Source organism: Python bivittatus, unplaced genomic scaffold (assembly GCF_059951505.1).
Source record: "Python bivittatus isolate LINGU-HERP-01145 unplaced genomic scaffold, Pbiv_v1 ctg000330_np1212, whole genome shotgun sequence".
NCBI lineage: Eukaryota > Metazoa > Chordata > Lepidosauria > Squamata > Pythonidae > Python > Python bivittatus.
Window position 1 is genome coordinate 53189719 of NW_028277058.1, and position 19176 is coordinate 53208894.

Sequence of the window (19176 nt, forward strand, 5' to 3'; positions counted from 1 at the left end):
TCTGCATTTGCACTGTGCCAGCCACTTGTGCACCCCTGTGCACTCTGACCCATGCCACACCCCTGTGCACCCCCAACCCGTGCAGCACCTCTCGCGCACTCCTGTGCACCCTCCCTGACCCACACAGTGCCTCTTGCATACCCTTCCCAACCTTCCCCCACACCTCCCCCCACCCACTTGCTTCCTCCCTCACCCAGCAGCAGCCACGTATCTGCCTGTGAGCCTGGGACTTGCAACTTCCTGCCAACTTCCCCACTGATTTAGTTGTGGGAAGCCGGCAGGAAGTTGCCTTGTCTAACGATTGTGGGATTCAGTTAACAATGGAACCAGGACTCCAGGGATTGCCATCACTAATCGATGCAGTTGCACTTTACGACTGGATCGCTTAGCGACTGAAATTCTGGTCCCAATTGCCGTCGTAAGTCGAGGACTATCAGTACTATGCAAGGCTGACAAGTAGGCATTGTAGAAAGAGAGCAGTATTAGACTATGATAGCCCAAAATCAGGAGTCTAGTAGCACCTTTTCAGACTAATAATGAACACAATGGATTTTTAACACATTACAATTTTTAATTGATAATCTCTCTGACATGTAACCTGTATCTGCATAACCAGCCTGTCTTCCTCTCTTCCTCTCAATTTAAATCCTACATTAGTTTCAGCCACTCCATTGCAATCTAATCAAGTGAACTGTAGCTCTCCAAAGCTTATGCCTCTTAATAAAAATTATTAGTCTGAAAAGCTACTACCAGACTTCTGATTTCAGATCAGCTAGGGGAACTTGGGAAACATCAACAAGATTTCCAATTAAGGTGTGAGACTTCAGAAACTAGATTCACACATTGCACTAAGCCATGATTTGAATAAGCATGGACCGCTGAAGAAAACATAGTTGTTTGTGTCTAAACAATATACTGAATCAGAAATCACAGCTGACGAATCATAATTATTAGATCCCTATAGCAAGCTAAGGCAAAAAGAGAGAAAGACGTGGTTTGACACGTTACAGGTACCCAACCTTATTCTCAGCAACCTGTCAGCCTTAGAACTAGATCTTTTTCTCCCTAGATCCTTTTTCCCTAAAAGTTTAATATCCCTTAAAATAATTTCCCTTAAAATCCCAAAACCGGCTGCATTCCATAGCCTCCAGTCTATCCCCATGCTGATAAAGAAGCCACACTTCACCTAAAGCTAATATAGATCAATTCCTCCCATCGGCTTCAATGGAAGAAAAGTCCTTTAAAAGAAAAAACAGAATGGGGCAACGTTTCTCTACCTTCCCTTCCAATCTGAAAGCCAAAGTAATAGGGTTACTCTGTGAGTTTACTTCTTTGCAGTTATAGAACATTTAAACCTCTTAACTTGATTTTCCACTCTTGATAATATGTGAGGCCTTTCAAAAGGAAATCAGGTGAAGTATTTGGGTAAACCATCATCATCATCATCTTCATCATCCCAAACATTTTTAATTATGGCTACCAGATCTGGTCTGCATAAAAATCCAGACAATCAGTAGATCGCAACAAAGACGTAGCATTCTCTGTCCACTTTGCTACCATCTATGGTTATTCAGGTTTTTGAAGTCCAGATCTGATTGCCTGCGTGCAACTGAGATAGTAAAATACCATATTCTTATTTACCACCACCACCCCTTCCATTTTCTTTTCCTTCTTCCGTTCTTCCTGCATTTCATTCTAAGCTCCACAAGGCTTTCTGAATTTTTCTTCACTGCCACCATAATCCTGGTATTATGGTTAGTCTTATCAGCATGCAGGTAAGAAAGAATCATATTGCTACGGGTAGCAAATTGTGTAGTAGGAAACTTTATGGGTTACCATGCTCCACCCTACCAGTTTCCATACAGGCGAAACCAATTCCCATAATAGGTACAGCAAACAAGTAATGGCTGGGAATTATAGGGGTATAATCCACCCATTTGGAGTCTGTTAGGTTGGGTAAGGCTACACAAAAGTATCTACTTTAGGAGTGCTTGTAACTGCTAGCCTGAGTAGTAGCAATTATAAGCACTTTTGGAGCTGATAAAACTTGAAAACGTGAATGCAGCAGACTAAAGCAAATGGTAAAGTATGCCAAATGCTCTGTTGTGAGGGGTGGGGGGAAAAGTGTTGAAATTAATCTCAATAAGATTTTTGCACATTTGGAGTCAGCAATTTATGCCTTCATCAAGGATTTCTATTTTGTATGTGGCCGTTATCTAGGTCAGGGATTTTCAAAGTTTTTCAGGCACTGGAACTTGTTCCTTTAAAAAAAAAAAAAAAATCCCCAGAGCCCCTGTTCAAATTGCAAAACTCACAATAGCAAATTAGCAATAACCAAAACAAAAAACAAAAAAACCACGGTGTCAATTGCTGTCTATCCATAATGAAAGGGCTGATTGGGAGTCACCACCCAAGAGGGAAGTCCCTGCCTACCCCAAACCATCCATCCATTTGGCCTTGCTCCAGGGAAAGAGAGGGAGGCAGGGCTGAATTTGCAGAAGGCAAGGAGGACAGGGGCCAAATAGCAGCTGGGGTGTATTTTTTGCAGGAGAACTCAGCACAGCCAGGGTGTTTTTTGTAGGTGAAGATTATGGCCTTCATTACTGTCCTTTCTGCTCTATCTTAGAAAAAAATGTTATGGATGTGCCTGGTGTGTCTGAGTTAATTTTAGGGGTGTGGGGAGATTGCTTTTTTTTCTTTCATGAATCCCATCAAGTTCTGGTTGAAAAACTCTGATCTAGGTGATTTTGTGATAGAACGAGAAGAACTATCTCCAGCACATACAGCGGAAAGAACCTAACCTAATCTCCAAGGAAATAATCATTCTCATCTCAGAGTCTGCAATATCTGGAATAAGAAAGTTATATGATTTTCTGGCTATAGAAGTAAAGTTTTACACCTCATGTGAACATGAAATATTTCACTATGCGAAATATCTCTGTTAACCTTTCTAGAAGCTCTAACTTTTTCATTATTGGGTCTAGCATAAGACTTTCTGGCCAAATTACAAGAGAGAGAGAGAGAGAGAGTTAGTCAGTAATCTTAAGTAAAAGTTTCTACCTCTCTCTTTCTCTCGCTTCGATATGCACTTCATCAAAACATACAATATTCCAAGCTGAATCTCCAAATGCCATGTAAACCAACCTTCTCCAGTTTGGTAAATTGGCTTAAACCACCTTCTAAATTGTTTTATACTAGAAGATCTTTCAGTTTCCACTAAGGGCCATAGACAGGGTTTCAACTCTGGAGACAATTGTGACTCTCTACACCAGTGTTAGTCAACCTTGGCAACTTTAAGATGGGTGGACTTCAACTCCCAAAATTCCCCAAGTCCACCCATCTTAAAGTTGCCAAGGTTGACAAACAGTCCTCTATACAAGGGTTCCTCAACCTCAGCAACTTTAAGATGGGTGGATTTCAACTCCCAGAATTCCCCAGCCAGCATGGGAAACAATTCTGGGAGTTGAGGTCCACCCATCTTAAAGTTGCTGAGGTGGAGGAACCCTACTCTATACCTTACACTTATTAGATCAAGAAATCCAAGGACTACCATACATGAGCTGTATAAATCCAAATGACCAATAGGTGACAGCACTGCAGGATTTACTTATTTAATTAATTTATAAGCCGCCTCAGTCACAACAACAGTAGATGATGTACAATGATAAATGCATACACTATAAAACAGTTAAAAAGGTAGCTTAAGTCAGTTTACCAAACTGGAGAAGGTTGGTTTGCAAGGCATTTGGAGGTACAGGTAGTCCCCAGTTTAAGAATGAGTTCTGTTTCCAAGGTCTGTCCTTAAGCTGAATCTGTATGTAAGCCAGAACAGTATTATTGTATAATATTGTATAAGTAGTATCGTGTAATGAACTTGAACCATTGTGTATTTAAGTCAAGTTTTGCTACAATAGGCTCTGTTCTTAACTACGGGTCATCTGTAAACCAGGCATTCTTGACCTGGGGATTATCTGTACAGTGTTTTTTTTAGTTTAGGAAGTACTTGTTCATTTTACTTTTGAATGTTATTTATTTATTATTTTTATTTATATATTAGATCTATTCATCACAGAGGAACAAAATACAGTACCCATAGAGCCTTTGGATTTTTTTTATCACCTGTTGGTGATAAAATTATTAAGAAGTTAGTGTTAGTCTCTTCTGTTCTTTGGACTTTACCTATCTATTTACATTTATCCATGGCTTCATGCTACACATATAAGGGCTTGGTGTACTATGGGATGGCTGGAAGGAGTTAATGTAATAAATACAGCTTCCCCTTAAAATTGTAACCTAGCCAAAATCAAGGTGAGAATTAGGTGGGAAAGACTGATCTTATTGGTCCTAGACTGATGTTGCCCCACCTTTCTATAGCTATATATTTGGAGAGAAGCCCAGGATGGCATTTTAGGTTGGTAGGTTTTCATATAACTCTTGCAATGTCTGAAGGCACTGTTGTGAAGTTTAACAAAGTAGGGAAAGAATGAAAGGTATGGCTTCCATAATTCTTCCCAGTCCCAATCCTTTTACTAGCAGTGGCTATAGAAGGTATCTGTATGTAACCAGCATGTTGTGCTTGTGTGATTATTGTGCACTGGGAAGTGCTGGGCAGCCTACAAATGTGATTGGGAAGGAAGAGGGCTTAAAACAGAGCAACATTCCAAGCCCCTGCATTGGGGAATTCTTTTTCTGGAATGTTATTCTCCACAGCCACATCCGGACCATTTTCAAAATCAGTCTTCCTTTTTCCAGCTTCCTCCACCACATCTGGTCCCGTTCTATGTTTGCAGAGAGTTATCCTGCTGATGGACAAAAAAAAGCCCCATGTTCTTTGCATAATTTCCTTCCAATATTCTGTTGGGTAAGAAAGAATAACAAGGGAACCTAGGAGGTTGAAGGCCATAAACTATGGCCTTCAACCTCCTAGGTTCCCTTGTTATTCTTATCTCTATGAGCTTTCCCAGTAAGCAACTTAATTTTTCAAATGGACAGAAGTCATTTTCAATCTTTATCATTAGCAGAAAAAGCTCAGCATAACTAGAGCTAAGCAGAACCACTTTTAAGCCATAAAGGTCATAGAGATTTCAGGTAGAGAGCTAAGTATATCCTCCCACTAAAATCAATGAATGTGAGAAATCCAATCGTTGTCTGGACTTCTAATTATGAATTGAAAACAGCTTTATAAACCATATAAGGTTTTTTTTTAATTTATTTATTTACCTAAGCTCTAACGAAATGATTTTACTGTGTTTTCATATGGGTATTTGTGTAAAACAATCCTATTGATGAAAAACTCAACATTTTCCATTGCAACAGTTGATTCTTCTGACCTACTTTCATTTCCATTGGAAAAAGTATGGCCAAGTAACAATTTGCAGAAGAGCACCCAGTGTGTAATTGTGATATACCTCATAATCAGTTGAGTCATGTTTTATTCAGCAGGTATAAAGCATTGTATATAACGAAGACAACTGTGATTGCTGCCTGCTTCTTGTAGCATGTACATTAAAAAAACATGATATAGCTGCTAAACCTGGATATGAGAATGGCCATGAATGCCATTTCTAACAGGGAATCTAGCAAACTTAATTTTAAATACAAGATGTACACATGAAACAGTGCTATCCCGAATCCTCCTTGTTGCTTTCTTATATCTAACAATTGATTCTGATAATGTGTGAGTTCTTTTGAGGATAATGTTCACTTATCCAAAGCCAGAACTAAGAATGAAGTGCGGATTTTATGACATGTTTCTGGGACTAATCTGGATGTCACAGCCTAGTGTTGCAACAGATCTTTACATCAAGAATAGTTATGGTAACCAGTGGCACTAATGATTACGTATTGACTTTTTTTTATTAAGCCACGATAAAGGTTGGGAACATGACATTCAGTGCAACAAGAGAATTGGACTGGCAGGAGTTTAGAATAACAGAAACATAGATTAAAACTTCCACCCAATGTAACAGAAATAGCCAAAAAAAAAAAAAAATGTGCTCATTTACCAAGTTAAAAATGCCACAGAAAATTACAGTAACAAGAATTAGTTGTAAAGGAGGAGTTAACTTTACACCAGTTTATACCTTTATTTCATTATTACCATTTCTATACATTATGATGACATAAATATACAAGCCCCCAAAGAGGGAACAGGAATCAGTTAATTCATGCAATTACATAAATACAATTCCGTAAAATTACATGCAATTTTGTAAAAACTGTAAAAAACAGCATTGTGAATATTTTGTGTATATTTCTAATAATAATCATATTACATGAAAATCCAAACTTTTTATGACACTGGTGATAAAAAATTTTTTAAAAATGATATTATTAGGCCAACCCATAATAAAAAAATAGAATGAATATTTTTAAAGATCCAAGGATTATATAACTTGGTCTTAACGCTTTAAATTAACACATAGTCACATTACAATTACTGATTAACTTTTAGATGAAGCATTACTGGAAGACAGTCAAGTTATCGATGTGCCAAATCACAAAATCTTGCAGAAAGTTTAAAGGGCCTAATGTACAAAAACCAGAGAAAAACAGTTTGAGTCTCAAAACAGGGTCGAGGAATGTTTTACACCATTTTTGTTTGTGTTTATTGATGATCAGCTTAGTAATATTGAAACATTCATCTAGACTCTGTTAGGGTTATTTTGCAAAGCCATCATTCCTTAAGGTGTGGTGAAAGGCCAAATGTTATTCCGATTAATCAGGTTCTCTGGTAATAACGGAAAGCTGGAATGCCCTGACCAAGAAAAACTGTTTTATTTATTTATTATAAATCAGGTAGTTATTTTTAACTAGGTGACAGTACATTCCTTGAGGAGAGCAAAGAGAAATCATTTATACAAGATATTAGCTGTATTTCATACAGGTTTACTAGAATATTATAGTTTCAAGTACATTCATATGCATGTCTACTCAGAGGTATGTCCTACTGAGTTTAATAGACAAACATAAGATTGTGCTACTAATCAAAAACACTGAGGTGTATTGTGTGTGGGGGGTTTTTTGCTTCCAATTTACCATTTGCCTCTATTGCAATCTGAACTGTAAAATTATCAGTCTCGGCTGCTGCAGAAAAATATTTCAAAAGATTAATCTCATAATCTACTATGACTTGGTGATACCTGTATGATTTCATTTGATATCTGAATGAAACATTTACTAACATGAAGCACGCATACATACAGTACAATGTATAATAAACCAGTGTTTTGCTTTAAAATAGACAAAGTGATAAAAGAAGAAATGCAAAGTCAATACATTTGAAAAAAGACCAAATTAGTTGTAATGGTTTCTCATCCTATACACAGAATAATTATTTTTCAATAGAGAATTAGAAAACATATTTATAAGCTGTGCTTTCTGTTCATCTTTTCAGGACATGGTGAATTAGCACATAAACAATTTAATAAATTAATACAATTTAAATTCATAAAAGCATGTTTAAAATACAATAGATACTGTTTTAAAGACTTTACATATTTTAAATGTTTATACTTCACTTCAAAGGTGGTGGCTACAAAAAATGACAATTCTGATCTTCTATTAAATAAATGTATATACCAAAGGCACAATTGCAACCACAGACCATTAATGACTTCTTCTAACACAATAGTACTTTTTTTAAAGAAGCATGACAATTGTTTGTACTATTTGTATTTTCAACATTCATAGCTTCCTCAGAAAATGAAGTTGCACTAATTAAATCATAACTTTAGAACTTTAGGGTACCTTCGTCAATGGGTTCATATTGATTAATGAGTGAAACAGCCCTTCCTTCATTAGCATTGAGTTCAAATTGTTCCTTTTTAAGAAAATCAGCTAGGTTTGCTGGTTTTAGAACTTTTTTGTTTGGCGAGTAGCTGCTGAAGAGTTCAATGAGTTCAGGTCTGTGCAGGAGTGTTCGATAAATTGCTCTGAAATCCTCCATGGTAATAAGTCCAGACTTCTGTTTGTCATTTTTCTACAAAAAAAAAGAAAGGGTTCCAAATAAGTCTAAGTAATAACATGTGTGGTGAATAACTCTGGGGAAGCTGCCTTTCATTTGGAGATAAGCCACCATGAATCTGACGTCAAGCCGAAATATGCAAGAAAGCAGGAAAATGAGAAGAACTGACATAATTAGGATACGTGTTTAAACTCATAACACTGCCAATGACCTAGCTTCATTTACCTCATACAGCTGGAGAGCAAATCTATAAGAATTATGCTACTCTATGACCATAATAAAGATTTTATTTGCTGGCTTAATATAAACAATTAATGAAAAACAGAGAGCTTGCCCAATCCCTCTTTTTTTTCCTAATTGTCCCAGGCCAAGGCAAGAATTTCTTGATGGCAGGGCTCGCCATGATTAAGGATGCATTTCAATGAATTAATTCTTCAAGGGGTGGGGGAGAGGAAGAGAGGGAGAGATGCAGTGGAAAAACATAGGAAAATTACAATGAGCAGGAATGACACAACGCAATTGCATCAAAAATACCTCAACCTGAACTACGTATAACAAATGCTTCTCTGTACAAACCTAACCAGGTTTCATCTACATTGTTTTCTAAATAGTAAAATGGGGACATTACCCATCAGCAATACATTTCCATACTGACAGAAAACTTTAATCTAGAAGTTTTGTTCATTTAGCACCTGATAAATCTGTTTTGATCATAATTTTACTACACATTTAAAAAGAATAAAATCACATTTTTCTCACCTTGAACACTTTTTTCACATGAACATAATCATAAGAGACTTCAAATTTATTGAGCAACTTTAAGGTCTTTTCTATATTAATCTTGCCTCCCCTAAATTCATCAAAGATGAGGTCCATGAACCATGTACAGGAAAGCGAATTAAGGGAATTTTCAACAACATTGACCATCTTAATCCAGAAAATATGTAAGAGACAATCCCATGATTTTTACTATTAAGATTTCTATGACCAAATGCACTTAAATTACTTGCATCCATCTATTTCATTTAGACTCCGCTCTAGAAGACTGAAATAATTTTGTAGAGTAACATTCTAACTGAAGTATCACTATCAGAGAGTTTTTTTCCCCATGGAAAAGTGACTTCCCCAACCTCCCTGAAGACATTTACAGAAAAATAAATAAACAATTCCCCTGTATTAAGGGTAATAATATATTAAGTTTATATGTTGCCCAATTCCCAGTGTTCAGGCATACACAACGAGTGTATACGCAGAGATATATATAGGAGTTAGACAGCCATGATATTCAGCTGAAGCTTTCCTTGTTGCAAAGAAATGGGAGAATTGTTGGAAGAGATCACACAATAAACAAAAAGTGGGAATCCTCAGCAAGAGGGTTAAATGTATAATTGGCCAGAGAAAATGGTGTTCCGTATAGTGCAGGACTTTGTTCTGGACTCCTTAATGTATTGCCCATTAAAAAAAGTCCTCCAGCAGAAAATCCACAATTATTTATTCATTTATTCCATTTATATCCTGCTTCCATCTAAGTTTATAAGGTATGAAAAACATTAAAACATCCACAGTAAGCATTAAAATTCAGAGTAAAAACAAAAAAACATATAAAAAATCTAGATGAACAGAAATATGAAAAATAAAAGATAAGAAGATGGCCAAATATAACTAGCTAGAGCATTTTCAGAGGGCTATTCAACATCCTACCAGAATGGCATCAGGGAGGGGGCCAGTCTGATCTCTACAGAGAAATTATTCCAAAGATCCAGAACCGACCTCAATTCCTTTTACTTCCTAATTAGGTCAACTGGAATATCATCTGTTTACTTGGAAGAGAGTTTCAAAGTCCAAGCAACAACGAGTTGCTCCCCTAGCAAAGCAGGAAAGATGAAGAGCTTCCTATTCCAGATGACATCCCAGTTGACCTAATTAGGAAGATCCAATAGCCAAAGATTATGTGGATCTGGGAGATAACTGCATAAAAATACTCTTATTTTTGCTTCTTCCTTTTCACAGGGATATATACCTGAATGTGAACTGGGTGCTTCTAAACTGATGTAAAATCAGTAACATTCCACCTTTCCATCCAGAAGGCACTCAAGATAGCTTGGAAATGGGTGTCTTTTGGACTGGGAAGGAAAGATCCTTAGTGTGAAGGAAGCAGAGAACAGAGAAAAGTTCTCAGCTGCAGGTTTTTGGGAGAAAAAGCTAGATAGAGTTGTCTTTTTCTTTGCAAGGAGTTAGTTACTAAGGGCTGTTACTCCAGGTTCATCTTCTAGTGGCCAGATCAGTGTTTCCCAACCTTGGTAGCATCCAGATGGGGAACCTTCTGTTCCCAGAATTCCCCATCCAGCACACTCTTGGCTGAGAATTCTGAAACTTACCCAAGGTTGAGAAACATTGGACTAGATAGATAAGTGCTTACTATTCTGATCAACTATTGCTCTATAAATTACACTATTTTATTCCCTGATGGTTTTTTTTTCATCATTCCACGAAGATACTTACAGATTTCTGAGATTCTCCCCAAGATGACAGTTAGAAAGCAGGAGAAAATACTACGAGTATTATTACTACTGCTACGACTAATAATAAGGAAAGAGGGAGAGGACATTTACTTTCCAAGAATGCCTGGTGCATCCTTGCTCAACCTGGGGCCCACCACACGGCCCGGGACCGCCGCCCCCAGAATTCCTCGCCAGTCCGACCAAGGGCCAAGCAGATGGGGAATCTGGGGAGGGCAGTCCCTGCCCGGCTGGAGGGCGCCGGGTTGGGGAAGGGCCCTCCAGGGCTGCGCGCAGCGCCGCCCCCCAGCTGTCCTCTCCCCTTTCCTCGCGAGCCAAGGATATTTATTCTCCATGGTGCCGCCGCTGCCTCCTCCGCATGGCCCATGCGCCTGTTCCTTACTGCGATGGTCTCAGCAGCTCCCAGCGCGCCGCCCGGCTCACCCGCTCCCGGACCTTCCCAGCGGCTCCCCTGCCCGCCTGCCCCTCTTGCTGCGGCCAGTCGAAAGCGAGGAGGGGGCTGCCCTCTGTGGCGCCAGCGGGCAGCCCGCAGGGCTTCTGCGACGTCACAACGGGCGCGCGAGGGGCTGCCTCCCCCGGCCAAGCAGCGCCGGGGCTCGCCCAGCGCCGGCGTGGCTGGAGACGGGCGTCGCGCGCGCCCCTTTTGCCTCCTTCCTCCTCCGCGCGGGCACCGGCCTTCTCCTCAGCATCGATATTTGGAGCGCGCGCGCATATAATCACGCCATATGGTCTTGAAATGCTACAACATAAAACTCAGGTGCATCGAGGAGCTTCACCTTTGCCGTCCCTCTCTGGTTTTAATTGTCCCCCCCCCCCCAAATAATGTTATTAAAGATGTCATTGCACTAGTAAAAACGAATAGAAACTAGATGAAAGATAGAAAAATGAGAAAAAAGGAGTAAAAGGTGCAAAGGGGGAAAAAATAGGAAAAACATCAAGAAAGGGGACGGAGGGAGGGAGGAAAACAGCAAAGAAAAAGAAAAGAAATATATAAAGAAGGGATGCCCAACCTTCGTCACAAATATAAACAATTCTAGTAATTTTTCACCTGCCTCTCCAGTTTTAATTGTTGTAGAGTTTTCCCTGCTGTTTTCTCTTACGTTCCCACATTTCCACACCTAGAAGCATGGAAATCTGTAGCATAAACCTTCCCCAAGAAATGTGTGTTTTCATAAATTAATCACCTTCCCCAATTTCGTGCCCTCCAGAGAGGTTGGACGGAGTACAACTTCCATCATTGCTAGCCAGCGGGGAGGGCCGGTGTGTCATACCTGAGTGAATCTCCACATCTGCAAAATTGTTTCCCTTACAATGAAGCACGTTTATTTTTATTTTTGCATCCATGTTATAATAGGGTGGCTGCTTTAATTCCGCATTGGCACTGTGCTTAGTTGTAGGCGCAAGATGAATCCACCACTATTACGTGCACACAGATTATTCACCAGTTTGAAAGCCACTGGGAACCCAAAACGGCTACAGAAAAAAACGGACAGGAATTATCTGGATTATAAATTAATTCTAATTATGATTCTGACATATAGTCATTATCTGCAGGCAAATGAGAAGGATGTCCCTACATTTACACACTGGAAAATCCCATTGGGATTTCCAGAAGGAAGATGTGCCTTTCCCAGGCATTCAACATATTTGGTTGTACTGCTTTGGGAGGAACCTAATGGTCTTCTCGATAAAACAATCCTGCTTTTGCGTGTCTGAAACTCTTTTAAAGCCATCTCAGGCTAATGAGTGTATCCCAACCTGAGGTTACCATTTCTATAGAGGAATTAAGCCCCTGGAAGGGAATATGGATTAAAAACAAGATGCCATGATCTTAGTTGTTAGATGCCCTGGTAGTTGGCATGTGCAAAGGCACAGCTAAAACAACTGTTCTGAAGTATGGAATAAGGACAACTACAGAAGAACAGAGGAGCCTAAATGTCACATATAATAGCATATTATGTGACAAGGCCTCAGTCTAAGAAAACCGCTGGTTTTACTGATGCAACAGCTGTGGATGGCTGGAAATGTCCATTGCTACCCATTGCCTGTTGCCACTTTGTTACATATGCACAAGGTGAACTATAAACCAAGAATTTCTGGATTAGTTGGAAGATGAACAACTATGGAATAATTTGTGTAGAAGCTGCCAATGTGATTCTATTACCTGTCACTCTTTGTGTGAAAATAACCATATAAGCTTGCTCGGGCAGGTACTCAGGGTTTCACCCAAGGAAACATCAAATGTATCCTTTGTGTGCTTTGACCCAGACTTGGCAGATATTGAATAAACGTACCAATAGAAGAGAATATGTGTATCTCAGGGTTGAACTGTGGAGTCCTTGGGGTTCTCTGAGCTTGGTTATTTTCTTGCAAATGTTTCATTACCCAGCTAGGTAACATCTTCATTTCATTTTTTTTATTATAACAAAGGTGTCATCTACATACCAGATCCATACTTTAGGTTGTATGTGTGGAAGTGCTATAGTTTCTAGGCGCTGCATTGCAATCTCTGCAATGAGTCCTGACAGTGACGATCCCATGGGTGTGCCTCTGGTTTTTTGGTATATTTGTCCATCAAACTGAAAATAGGTAGTGAGGCAGAGGTGGATGAGGTCCATGATTCTTCCATACATCAGAAACATCTCAGAAACTACCAACAGACTAGTAAACAATACCTTAATCAAGGAACTAGCAGAGAAGGAAAAAATGAAACAAAACAAAAACCCCACCCCCACCAACACTGGCAGGGCATGCCACTGTATATAAACAGAGAGGAAACCCCATTCCATTCTAGCACTGAAGATGTTACCTAGCCAGGTGATGAAACGTTTGCAAGAAGACAACCAAGCTCAGAGAACCCCAAGGACTCCATTGAATAAAGGTGTTTTGGAGACTTTAAACCATGTCCTAATGGAGTAGGGAAACAATCCCGAATCTCATCACTCAGCAGACTGAGAAGGGAGAAGGGTGCTGGGGGTTTCCCAGGAATTTTTCTCCAATACATTATAGAAAGAAATTTATTCCTTTATCTTCCCTGCCTTAAATCAAACTACTGATTTCAGGGACTCTCCTTGAATCCCTGTATGACAGTGGGAAATATGTATCTCTCTCTCTCAAAATCAAGCATCAGCTGATCATTTTGTTTCACCTCCTTTTTCTCTAATTGAAATGCTACTACGGGTAAAAGTCTATTTAACAAAACAGGCTATTTGCTTCCTCGGCTTTACCACTTACGATTGTTTCCATTGTACTGAGACCGAGCATAATTAAGAAAATGGGGTAAGGTATAAAGACCTTGGTAAATAAAAAACCAACAATCATCTTCTTATAATTTGGAGGGAAGAAACAAAGGGGGAAGTTATTGTATATGGTTTCCCCGCATATTTTAAGACATGTTCTTGCCAGAGATGCTAACCTTTTCTGCAAGCTTTATTCAAAATGAGAGTCAAATTAAGATTGTGAAAATCTATCTATCTATCTATCTATCTATCTATCTATCTATCTATCTATCTATCTATCTATCTATCATCTATCTATAGTAATTTATAGTATTGCAGAATATCCTTACTAGTATAAACAACTGAGATTGAGAGCGTTATATCCAATGTTAAAGAAGATCATCAGCTCATAATTACAGGGGGGGTTTCCCCCTCCCCTAAACTTGAAGAATGGACCAATTAAATAGATGAGACAGGGGAACTCATGAGTAATCTCTGAGATCTATGACATTATGGAAACATTGGCAAAGAAAACATAGAGGATGTGACAGTCAGAAAAGTATGTCATCCTAGCTTGTATCAAAACTTACATAGAATCAAATCAAAAGCCATCTTCACCCCTTTGAGCAAGTCAAAGCTAATTAGGAATTGTTTTCAGTCTTCATATCCTATTAATTCTCCATCTAGTTCAATGAACAATGACAGGGTCCTCTTCTTACCTGTAATCAACATGAGCTGATTGCAAAGCTATTTAATATTTGGTCAGATAATATATCTCTTAGAAAGATTTTTGTTTCAGTACAAAAAGTTCTCATAATGATATCAGATATGTATTAGGAAAATTGAAAAGAAGAAAATGAAAGAGATTACAGTAAATCAATTCAATAAATCTTTATAAAACTTTTAAGATAGTCTCTGATAAAGGCATTCTGAAGTTTATAGTGTAAGCAAAATCTAAAAGTAACAAATCTAAAAATACTAATGAGGGAAAAAAAGTTTTAAAAGTCCCTGCCTGTATAGTATATTAGAGAGGGAAACTGGAGAAGAGTCTTAAGAGGCAGAGTAAGAGCAAACCAAAGACTGCAATTGGAAATGAGATCTTAGATTTGGAAAAATAAACTTAAAAATTAATAAAATAACATTTTGTACATGTTATTTTTCATGTCTTTTTCAAGGATTTTTAAATACACCCGCACCAGTAAATGACTGTTTTTTAAGGATTGAGATAGAGAAGGAGTAAATTAAGTTATCTGCCTTAGTCATATCTGTGCCACATGGTGCATTCCCTGCAAATGGTAAGAACATAATATCAATACATTTGGGCATATTTAGGTCATTATGCCAAGGGACAACCAATGCCAGCTTTACCTCAGTGATGTGCATGCTATTTTATGCAAGCCAGGATTTCTAATTTACAGACTCCTTTGCAAGCAATATACCATTTCTCCCATCCTATCAATCAGGAGGTACCCATGTTGTACACAAAAGCCATGTATGAATTGGTTCTCAAGGTTAGAAAGACATGGAGAGGTACGATATATGGTGTTAGTGCAAATTAGATATAATTAAGATGTGTGGACTTAAAGTACTGGCTGGGGAATTGTGGGAGTTGAAGTCCACATATCTTAAAGTTGCCAAGTTTGAAAAACACTGTAGTAGAGAGTTGCTGTAGTCTCTCAAGGTCCAAAGCACTACTTCTGGATAATTTTTAAAGTAACTCCTTGGCTATCCATGGTATTCTCAAGAGTTTTCTTCAACCCCAAAGTTTAAACCATCAATATTCTTTCTTCCATAGAGTGCCACAGGGAAAACCACTGCCTGCACAATTCTGGTCTTTGTAAGGACAGGCACATCCTAGCATCTGAATATCTTTTCCAAGGCCTTCACTGCCACCCTACCAAATGCTAGTCTGTGGTACATTTCTTGATTCTGGTTCCTTTACTGCTAGTAGTTGATCCTAAAAGGCAGAAGCTTTCTACCACTTCAATATCTTTATTGTCCAGGTTCTTGTACCTGTTGTTATTATTGGTCTTCTTTATATTTAATCTTAGTCTTACTTTTTCACTGTGCTCCTTAGCTTTTATTACTAGAGCTTTCAGATCAGTTGCATTTTTAGCTCTCAGACTGGCTGTTTCTATGATCCAAAACATGGGATCTGCAACTAAATATTTTATTTAAAATAGGTCAGTCTAATTGAGAGATAACAAAGGCATGAACTACTGTCTCCACTCCCTCATAATCCAGGAAATGGTGCAACTGCTACACTAACTCCAGTCAACAAATATGCCTTTGCATCCTGTGCCAGATGTAGCTTCTAACACATCTTCAAAGCTAGCCCATATAAAACAAATAACAGTAGTCTAAGAAATGATGAAGACATTAATTACTGTCTTTACTGTCTCTTGGTCCAAGAAACACCAGTGGACCTGCAGAAGCTGGCCAAAGACTCTCCTGGACAGTTTCTACCTGCTGTTCTAGCAGGAGTCATAAGTCCAGGAGAATCCCCAGATTAAGCATAACCTGCTTCAGGAGACAAAAAGTTCCTGAAGCAACAGCAGTTACTGTACATCTAGCTGGGATTCAGTTGCAGTCTATTTTGTGATTTTGTAATTACGACTACAACATGATTGACAGATATCTCATATGTTTGGTTAATCTAAAATTTATTAGAATATTTTAATACACACTACAATGATACAGTCTGTGGCCCCAGAGCCACTTGTACCCCAGGGAAGCTCTGATGTGACTATCGCAGCCCTAGTAATACAGGTACCAAATTATAATGTTTATCTGATGGAGCAAATTATAAAATTAGTTAACGATCCTTAACTAATTAAATTTGGATGTGAATTGATTTATTTTTTAAAAAAAATAATTTGTTCTGATCCAAAACAGTGAAGCATGATGTCCCAAGTATTGTTTGAAGTCCAAGTACATCCTTTGACTGCCAAAAAGTTTCCCATCCCAGTACAAAATTATACACACACACACACACACATATATATACACACACACACACACACACACACATATATATATATATATATACACATACACGCACACACACACTAATTTGTAGCCTAATGTTTAAAAAATTTAATGAGATATAAATTCCTCTCAATGTATTGAATTAAATGCATGTAAGTTATGCAAAGTTTTTGAAGATGCACAAACCTTTGAAAAGATTGGAAATATCAGTAGCAATAGTCCTCTTCAGGACTTTCCTGAATTATAACAAAAAATAATTCTAAAATCAGACTTGCTCTGCATTGCAGAAAATTCAGATAATCTTGAATCAAGATGTAACCATAAAGAAAAGTTGATGGTTCCATTCCCCTTGATGTCATAGAATGACAAAACAATTGTTTTCACTGGCATTTCTCCAGGTCACAGTGAGTGACAGCCTCAACAGATCATTTTTGTGTGCAGAAAACACAACTTTTCTCATCTATATTCATTTGCAGTCATTGTAAATGTTTTCAAAAAAGAAAAAAGCGGAACAAGTAAACCAGACCTCAGCTGCAGGGTCCTCCAATGCTAAAAATAAGGGTAAAATATACATGGGGAAGGATTTTATTGTTTTTTCTAATAATGGGAATGCTTAGTATATGTCCTCCAAGGCCAACCTACACCCACCCACACAGAGTTGTGTTTTGCTTCAGAATTTGTTAAACAAATTTTTCAGTGTGATTATGTATAACAGGGATTTATCACGCTTTCACAGATATAAAAACCTATGGATTTATGTAAAAGTAATTTAATATTTATTTTTTTTCTAAAATCCCAGGTCCCTCTGCTACAGTTGAAACAGGCCCTTCAAAAACTAAACCAGCACCAAAAGAAGGTACAGATCAACCACCTACAGATGCTAAAGCACCAAAACAACCTGAGGATGCTCCAACTTCAGAGACAAAGGAACCTGAAAAACAGGGTAAAACTAAAAGAATGCTAGATTATCACAATGTGACCACCACACCGTCTGCAACACTAGGTGCCAAATTATAATTTCAAATGTGGTAAGGTAAATTATGAAATGAGTAACTGTCCTTGACTAATTACATTGAAATGTGAAACAATTCTTTAAAAAAATCATTTGTTCTGACCGGTCACAAGGATGGTGTTCATCATATCGTTTGAAACCAGGCTGTATCCACTGCCCCCTCAAAAGTTGACCAGTAATAAATGTTGGCTAATTTGCAGACCAAATGTTCATATACTTATTCAGATGTAAGCTCTATTGAATTGTTTAAAAGAAAAAAGTAGAACTAGTACACTAGACCCCCACTCCAGAATCCTCCAGTGTTCAAGGTGTATTCCTGAGGAAGATTACTGATTATTATGTTTCCTTAAGGCCAATACATACACTCATTCAACGTTACTGTTTTCCTCGTCTTTCTTTCAGACTTGTTAAGTAATTTTTTCAACTGGTCTTGTTACAGAGTTCTAGCAAGCTTTCTCAGAAGATAAATATATGAATGTATGTAAAGAATATTTAATATTTATTTTTTTCCAAAATCCTAGGCCCTACTTCTACTTTTGAGGCAGGCCCCTCCAAAACTGAACCAGCGCCAACAGTCGGTAAAGAACCACCATCTTCAGAAGTTAAAACAACAAAACAGCCTGTGGAACTTCCAACACCAAAGACAAAGGAACCTGAAAAACATGGTAAAATTAAAAGAATGATAAATTGTCACAATGTGGACATTCCAACTGGCCAAAGATTTTTTACTACCAGCCCTCTGTTTGTAAAAAAAAATGTTCTTAAATGTAAGTGGACTAACATATTAGCAAAATACCGTCCATGTGTTGAGGAACTTGTGACTAGTCTTTTGGGCCTATCACACAGCAAATGGTCCAGATGTCACAGGAGAAGCACATCAGGATATCCAAATGATTTAAGTGATGAGGACACTTAGGCAATGTCAGGTAAGTCTCCTCAGGTCTCCAACATCCTCACAAAGGTAAAACTGTGTCAGAATTTTTGCAAGAGATCATATTAGCCTGCATTAAGTAAGGCTAGGTGTGTGATACCTGCAAAACAAGCAGACAGAAAGGAAATGCTTCAGTACTGAAATCTATATATATAGTCAGAAATAGTTTTGAGTTAAAGAGGTCACAAATCCCATAAATGGGAACCACACCAGCATTTAATATAGATTCTCCCTAAGAATGAGTCTGTTTAGGCTTCCTCCTCAGAACTGCAAATTGCACCTATGGCTGACTGAGACAAAGGGCAGATGTCATCCAGGCTCCAAAATGTAGGGAACCCCTTGAGGAAGTATTTCTGAAGTCTTCTTCAGTTTTTCAAGATACAATAATTAAATCTTCCTGCTTTGGTGAAAGAGCAGCCCAAATACCTTATAGGTCCTACGCCGTAACTTTAATAATTGACATGATTCAGTGATGTCTAGATAATGTGAAAAAGCTTTTTCAATGCCCAGGCCTAAAGGGATTCTAACTGCGTGTTGCAGGA

At 38.3% G+C, this 19176-nt stretch overlaps 1 protein-coding gene across 1 annotated transcript in view; it reads right to left on the reverse strand.

Moving 5' to 3' along the window:
- LOC103061230 (1-phosphatidylinositol 4,5-bisphosphate phosphodiesterase zeta-1-like) overlaps positions 1-8854 on the reverse strand; it is a 40048-nt gene extending 31194 nt beyond the window's left edge. The window contains exons 1-2 of the mRNA XM_007441070.2: positions 8726-8854; positions 7750-7981 (exon numbers count right to left, since the gene is read on the reverse strand). Coding sequence (XP_007441132.2) covers positions 7750-7981; positions 8726-8842 — 349 coding nt within the window. The 5' untranslated portion in view covers positions 8843-8854. The remainder of the gene's footprint in view (positions 1-7749; positions 7982-8725) is intronic.
- Positions 8855-19176: the final 10322 nt, after the last annotated feature.